Source organism: Choloepus didactylus, chromosome 16, assembly GCF_015220235.1.
Source record: "Choloepus didactylus isolate mChoDid1 chromosome 16, mChoDid1.pri, whole genome shotgun sequence".
NCBI classification, from domain to species: domain Eukaryota; kingdom Metazoa; phylum Chordata; class Mammalia; order Pilosa; family Megalonychidae; genus Choloepus; species Choloepus didactylus.
The window spans coordinates 18,360,663-18,368,181 of NC_051322.1; the positions used below are offsets into that span (position 1 = coordinate 18,360,663).

At 41.0% G+C, this 7,519-nt stretch overlaps 1 protein-coding gene across 5 annotated transcripts in view; it reads right to left on the reverse strand.

Annotated features, from left to right (window-relative positions):
- Positions 1-5,668, reverse strand: part of RELCH (RAB11 binding and LisH domain, coiled-coil and HEAT repeat containing) — a 131,791-nt gene extending 126,123 nt beyond the window's left edge. For all 5 annotated transcript variants that reach the window (XR_005212164.1, XM_037805636.1, XM_037805635.1 and 2 more), the window contains exon 1: positions 4,929-5,668. Coding sequence is in view for 4 of the 5 variants with exons in the window: in XM_037805636.1 (XP_037661564.1) it covers positions 4,929-5,436 (508 nt within the window). In the remaining variant the exon portion in view is untranslated. The remainder of the gene's footprint in view (positions 1-4,928) is intronic.
- Between the last annotated feature and the right edge of the window lie 1,851 nt (positions 5,669-7,519).

Sequence of the window (7,519 nt, forward strand, 5' to 3'; positions counted from 1 at the left end):
GGACGAATTTCAAAAACAGTATGCTGAGTAAAAGAAGCCAGACACAAATGAATATATGTTTTATGGTTTCATTTACATGAAATTTTATAACAGGCAAAATCTATAGAAATTATTCTTAACCAGGGGAAATTTTGTGCCCCTCTGCTGGGCCAGGGACATTTGGTAATCCTGAAGACAGTCTGGTTGTCACAACCAGGACTGGGGTTGGGGGAGAGGGACATACTAATGGTATCTAGTGGGTAGAGGCCAGGGATGCAAAACATCCCATAACGCAAAGGACAGCCCCCCACAAATGAGGAATTATTGGACCCAAAATGTCATTAGTGCCCTGGTTGAGAAATTCTGTTGTATAGTGATCAATATTTAGCTAGGGATGAGAGTGGGGGGTACTGAGTATAAAGCAACATGAAGGAATTCTGGGAATGACGGCAATGTTCTATATTTTAATTGTGGTACTTGTTAAATGGTTGAATACGTTTGTCAAAACTCCCTGATCTGTACACTTAAAATGGGTGCATCTTATTGTATGTAAATTTTACCTCAAATTTGATGCGAAATATAGTGTCTGTCAAGTAGTATTTACAAATGGTTAACTATCCTGCCATCAAGGCAGATTTTCAAAACATTGTGAGATACTTTTCAGTTAGAATGAACTGTACTTGGGATCAGGTACAGCAGGGCACCACAGACTAATAAAATAAACTTCTTATTTCTTTTGAGCTGAATGTCAAGTACTGCTGAAAACATGACCTAATAACAACCAGTATGATAACAGACTATCTTAAAACTTATTTTATGAGGCAATGATGATCAAGAAAAGATCAAAAGGTTTGGAGCCAGACAAATCTGGCTTTGAATCATAACCATACCCCTTAATAACTTTTATGAACTTGATCAAATTATAGAAATTCTCTAAGCCTTAGTGCTGCCATCTGTACAATGGGGATACCTACATCTACAATATAAGATACTATGAAAATTAAGAGACAATGTGTAAATACCCACTTAATCACTACTTCCTCCATATTTTTCTTTTTCCCTATAACATACAATAGTTTGAAGACAGAAAGCATACAGCAATTTGCTGGTTTTCTTTCTTAACCTGTGAGATGGTTAAAAAAAAGGCTCATAATATACTTAGGTTACATCTATAAAAACAAGTTTCAAGATTGCACAACTTCTTTTAACTTGGAATACATCACACATGAGGTCATTACAAGAATTAAATAACATACCAAAATGCCTAAATAAAACAGAACTTTCTATGTGGAAGGTTCTCAATAAATATACTTATTATTATTATAATAAAATGTTTGAAACAAAAAATTTTTGTATTTCTAATATTGCCAGTTTTCTCAATTTAATAACAGAAATGTGTTTTCACGATGACATATTACATGCCCCAATAGTGGCTTTTTTTTATAAACCTCAATTTGAACCTCCACTCCAGAAAGCATAAACCCTAAATATTATTCAATCTAAGATACCATCAATTGCAACTTGCACAATATTTTATGTACCACTAAAAAAAAAATGCTACTAAAACTACAACATGAGTGATCATAAGCCACATTCCAATTTCAGAGATGTTATAAAGTGAAAAAAAGTGTCAGAATCGATGAAATGAAGGACATAAAAAGCTTTGGGTGTCCATTTACATAAGCAATATATTTCTGAAACACTTATTCTCACTCGTATTATTTAAAACATGAGACTGGCAAAAAGGCCTCAAAGGCTGGTATTAGCAAGTCAAGGATGAGCTAGGGAAGGAAACCAGGAAGGGAGGGTGGAAGAAATTTTAGAAAAGTCATTTAGTTAAAACCACTGACACACCAAACAAGTTCACTTCATAGCCAGCAACAGGAATGTTCTTTTGAAGCACATTTTCATACAATGATGAAAGACAGGAAAATCAGTGAAATAATTTTTGGAAGGCAATCTGCCTGTACTTATAAGAAGATCTCAATTTTTTAATAACCTCTGATCCAGAAATTCCATTTCAAATAATCATTCTGGATGGCCGATAAGATATAGCTAACAGGATACTCATCACAAATCTGTTTACAAATTTGAGAAATCTAAATGCCTGAAAATAAAAGGTTGTTGAATAAATTATAAACATTTACATAATGCAATATCATTATGAAATTTAAAATTATATTATGAATTATTTAGTGAATAATATTCACTATTTAGTGAAGAAATAGTCATAGAGTAAGTATAAAACTATGTAAAACAGTTTAATCCAATTTTTGCTTTTAAAAATAAATGCATAGAAACGTGGAATATGACTCCCGGGGAGGAATGTAGACCCGGCATCGTGGGACGGAGAACATCTTCTTGACCAAAAGGGGGATGTGAAAGGAAATGAAATAAGCTTCAGTGGCAGAGAGATTCCAAAACGAGCCGAGAGGTCACTCTGGTGGGCACTCTTACGCACACTTTAGACAACCCTTTTTAGGTTCTAAAGAATTGGGGTAGCTGGTGGTGGATACCTGAAACTATCAAACTACAACCCAGAACCCATGAATCTCGAAGACAGATGTATAAAAATGTAGCTTATGAGGGGTGACAATGGGATTGGGAAAGCCATAAGGACCACACTCCACTTTGTCTAGTTTATGGATGGATGAGTAGAAAAATAGGGGAAGGAAACAAACAGACAAAGGTACCCAGTGTTCTTTTTTACTTCAATTGCTCTTTTTCACTCTAATTATTATTCTTGTTATTTTTGTGTGTGTGCTAATGAAGGTGTCAGGGATTGATTTAGGTGATGAATGTACAACTATGTAATGGTACTGTAAACAATCGAAAGTACGATTTGTTTTGTATGACTGCGTGGTATGTGAATATATCTCAATAAAATGATTAAAAAAAAAAAAGCATAGAAAAGACAAGAAACAGCAGACAGTTACAGGCAGTGGTGAGAAGATGGATAATTTTCCTTCATTTCCCCTACTGCTCATCTATATTTTATAACTTTGTGCCTTGAATTTAATTTGCTTTGTAACTGCTTAAAAAATAATAACTTTCCATCTACAATATGAAAGAAGGTCCAAATAAATGAGGATAATGGAAAAGCACAGGAACACATGAACATTTAATGGTAGTTCAAAGAAATTTGTAATTTTTAATCACAGGACATACGTTATTTCAAGAAGCTATAAAATATATAATGCAAAGGCATTTAGAAATCAATTTTCACTCTACAACACCGCTAAAATAGTAAGTCCAAATTACTGAAACACTTTCATTACAAAAAGTTTATAACTGCGAGGAAATTTTCACCATAAACAATATCAAGCCAATAAGGTAGACTGAAAAGGTAAAGCAATTCTTTAAAATTAAATGAATAGAAGTAAAGAAGAATTCATTTTATTACATTAACAGAGTAGAAAATATGGCAGACACAACTCAATTGTGTTCAACAGCATGCCAAATGTGGGAATGTAAAAATGTCCCTCAAAAACAGACCATCTAACCAAGAAAAATGATAACCAGCAACAAATAAAATGCAAAAGAGGTAAAGGCTAAGTTTTAAAGCAGTATAGTAAAAGAACCAAGCACCTAACTAGGCCTGGGGAATGTGGGAAGCCTTTACAGGGGTGCTATTTGAGCTGGGTCTTGATGAATTAATAAGATCATTATCAGATAACTTAGAAATCTAAAAAAAAAAAAAAAAAACCATCATAAGTTTGCTACATTGTCCTTTGTCACACTGTATTGTCTTAAAGGGCAGCAATGAGAAAATCTTTCTGAAAAGGAAGATTATCCTACTTACTGAGTAAATAAGTTATACCTACTGAGAAAATTCCATGGCCAAGAGGAAAATGTGCTTAAGATTAACCTTTAGAGCAAATGCACTCTTTGCACTTTGACTACATCTAAGTTTGGCAATGTAAGTCTCTGGCAATATTCAAAAGTAGAGAGAAAAAGAACAACAACAACAAAATGATCAGTTAGGCTTCAGTTTTAAAATTGTGTATTTAACATTTGCAGCTGGCCTAATATCACACATTAAAACACCTCATAACATCAGTATGGGAAAATAAAACAGCTCTCAGTAGGAGAAACTGGAAATCCTATGGTACATCGTTGATAGTACATTTTCAAGTCATAACAAATATGATGACGGGAGAAACGATTATTCTATACTCCTAAAAATGATTATAACAAGGTAAAAAAGTAAATTCTGTAACTTATGCAGAAAAAAAAGCCTCTTGGGTGGTGGGACCGTGAGGCAGATTGCAGGTGGAACGTGTCTGCCTCGCTCCTTGTATTTCCTGTGATTTTGGAGACTACTGATATTCAGGAATGGAAATGGAATTAAGTTGACTTTATTTAAACAGAAATTGTGCAGCAGAAAACCTGTATTTTGAGTAAGAAAGTCATTCCAAAGACAAAGGCTCCTTAAGGGTTTATCTCATTTCGCAGAGGGATCCACATTTTTTATTTTTGTCTCTCTTTACGATACCAATGAGACACCAAGAAAAATAGGCACCTTTCCTCAAGAAGCTCGCACTCTAGCAAGACAAACAAGAACCTGAATCACTGAATTACTGAGAAGATGTATTTTAAGAATCACTATTTCCTGGTACTGTGATGCAGGAGACCGGAGAAAAAGGAAACACTCAGAGCGCCTTCTGGAGTCCCATAATAGCCAGTGAACTAGATTCTTGATATTTTATAAACACCAACGCAAACAGGGGAGCCAGGAGCAAGTGCAACTCCCGGCAACGGTTGGAGATAGGAAGAACTGTCACTGCCAGATCCTTTTGCTTCCACCGCAAAGATTCCGCACCCCGACTCTCTCGCTCCCTGAAACGTTTCTACCCTGGGTACCCCGCCCAGAATTACCACTCTCCCCCAGTATAACTCCTTACAATCCCAGCAATCCCGCCGGAGTGCACCAGGCTGCATGCGCTTACTGAGCTGTCCACCGCCCGACGTCGTACTGGGTTCCCGACCTCCAGCGGCTCCGACACCGGCTGCTCCAGGGATACCCGGCGTTCCCACCCCAGGCGGGGTCCCACTCTGCCTCTCGAAGTTGCCTGGGTTGGAGAAGTAGTCGCGCAGCCGAGGCAGTTCGCGGCCGCTCTCCAACAGCTCGGTGTGCAGCTCCAAGGCGGTCAGCAAGTATTGATCGCGCAACAGCTGGGCAGCGATCGCATCTACTGACAATCGGGCTGGGGTCTCCCCGCTGACCCCCAGCGCCGCCGCCTCCCCAGGAAGCCCCGGCCTCGCACTGCTCCCCAGGGCCACGGGATCCTGAGGCGACAGCGAGCCCGCGGAGCCGGGATCTAGGGCACCCCCAGGAACCAGCCGAAGTCCTGACCGCCGCTCTTCGCTCGCCGCTACCTCGTCGTCGTCTTCATCCGAATCGCTGAGGAAAGGATTCACGCCGCCACCACCAATGCCACTACCTCCAGCCGCCATCTTATCCTGTCAGGAATGTGGGCGCCTCCCTAACTGGGTCTGACAGGCCGCAGCCCGAATCCCTTCTTCACCACAGCGGGCCCTGCGCGCCTCCTCAGGCCAAGCCGGGCCCGTCCCGCCTCCCTACTCGAAAACCAGGCGTGGTTTACCAGGGCTCTGAGGCAGAAGGTCCTGATGCAGAAGCACACGCCGCCTCAGCCGCCGCTGCACCAGCAGCCGGGCTCTGCAGGCGTCTTCCTGGTCTCCGGTATCGCGAGAGGTGGCGCCTGCCCGCCCCCTAGTCCCGCCCACCCCTGCCGGAGCCACGCCTCCGCTCCGCAGGTTCCCAGAGCTAGAGAACCAGGATTGAAAGCCCCGCTCCCCGTTCAAAAGTAAAGCCCAGACCCCAACTCCTCAACGATTGGCCGGTGGAGGGGAGGGGGCGTGGAGTTGAGGGGGTGTGGCTCTAGAATTATCGCAAGAGCACTGGCGTAACCGGTAGGTGTTTGGGGGCGTTCCGTGGTTGTGGTGGCTTAGGGATACCCTCTTGGTTTTCGTTTCATGGGTAATTGGGGAGCCCTGCCCCAGAGCTTTAGAGGCTCTGGGTCCTCCCTTCCGCGCTGAGGAAGTCTTATTTCCGAGATCGGGCCTGAGCAGGATAAGCCCAAAGTAGCGTCCAGGGAGCTGTGCGCTGAGGTGCGGCGGCGCGAAACTGACCTCGCGGGCGCGCTGCTGCTCTCCGGCGCTTCGCTTTTTCTCGCTGTTCACTGTGTTCTGATGACATTTTCTCCGCCCGTGGAGCAAGTACCCGGCGTAGTACACAGAACCTGGCTGTCGTCCTCTTGCTTTCTTTCTCAGCCATGTGGCTGACGCCCTAGAGGCCTTGCCGCCCCGGGGTCAGCCCTGTAATAAGGTGGGGATGGGAGCTGGCGGGGGCACAGCGAGGAAAATGGAGCCCTGAGGTTTGGCTTGTCGTTGGTCTGTGAATACCCGGGTAGCCTCGACTTGGCCTGCAAACTATTAGGTGCTCCATAAACACTTAGGATTTAATACACAATTCGCACAACAGGGGCCCTTGAAAATATCGAATGCAGCCTATCACTAGAGAGGAAAGTCAACTGCAGCCTAGAGACTTTGGACGACCTGGGGAAGTCAACCCCAGCAATAAGTATTTCATGAGAGGAACTAAAGTCATCTGTCCTTAGGTCCAAAGACATTCTTTTCCCACGAATTCCTGCAGCTTTCTGATGAATCGATTTAGGCTGGAACCAAGAAAACCAAGTTTTGATTGTGAAACTCAGTTATTTTAAAAGATGGATGCTTAGAGAATTTTGATTTCCTTATCAAGCATTAGTATATATAATAAGTATACTCTTTAAGTTTGGCAGTTCAACGTTTATTATTTATTCCTTGATTACAATCCGAGGTGTTTAAGAGGCTGTTCAATCAATAGTTTTTGAGTGCTGTTCCTGATACTATTTTCTTCACACGTACGTACACACATTCACACACACACACACACACACACACACACCAATTGCCAATTTTGCAAGGTTTAGGTTGTACAGATTCCATAAGCACCAAAATAAATAGGTAGAAGTTATTATGACTATTAGGCAAGTTACATATCCTATTGAAGCAGTAAAGTATCTCCTTTAGCTCTGTGGAAAAATAAAAACAGAACATTCTTACATAACCTTAGGTTATTGGTTTCAGTTTACATGTAAAGGTATGCCAGCAGTTACGTGTCGGCATTAATTTCAGTTTATCGAGGGTCAGTAAGCTAAAATGTTCATTTGAATGAGGTTGTGGGAGATTTTTGTTACAAGAAAACGTTAGCAGTGAGTTATCAAGAATGTAAAAGTATTTTTTAATAGAACATTACCTCCTAATGTTCTAATGCTATGTATTTTTCTGAAATATTTTCAATGTTTCCTAAATATTGAAGAAAATCCATGAAGAAAAAATCCATAGTCATAGGAAAATATTATCAAAATAGCCAATTTTGTATCCTGTTAGATTTTTCTGAGCAAAAGGGATTGCTGATTCTTATCTTAACTAAATGTGCCTAAGGGATTGAAAATAGAACCAATTTGAGAAATGG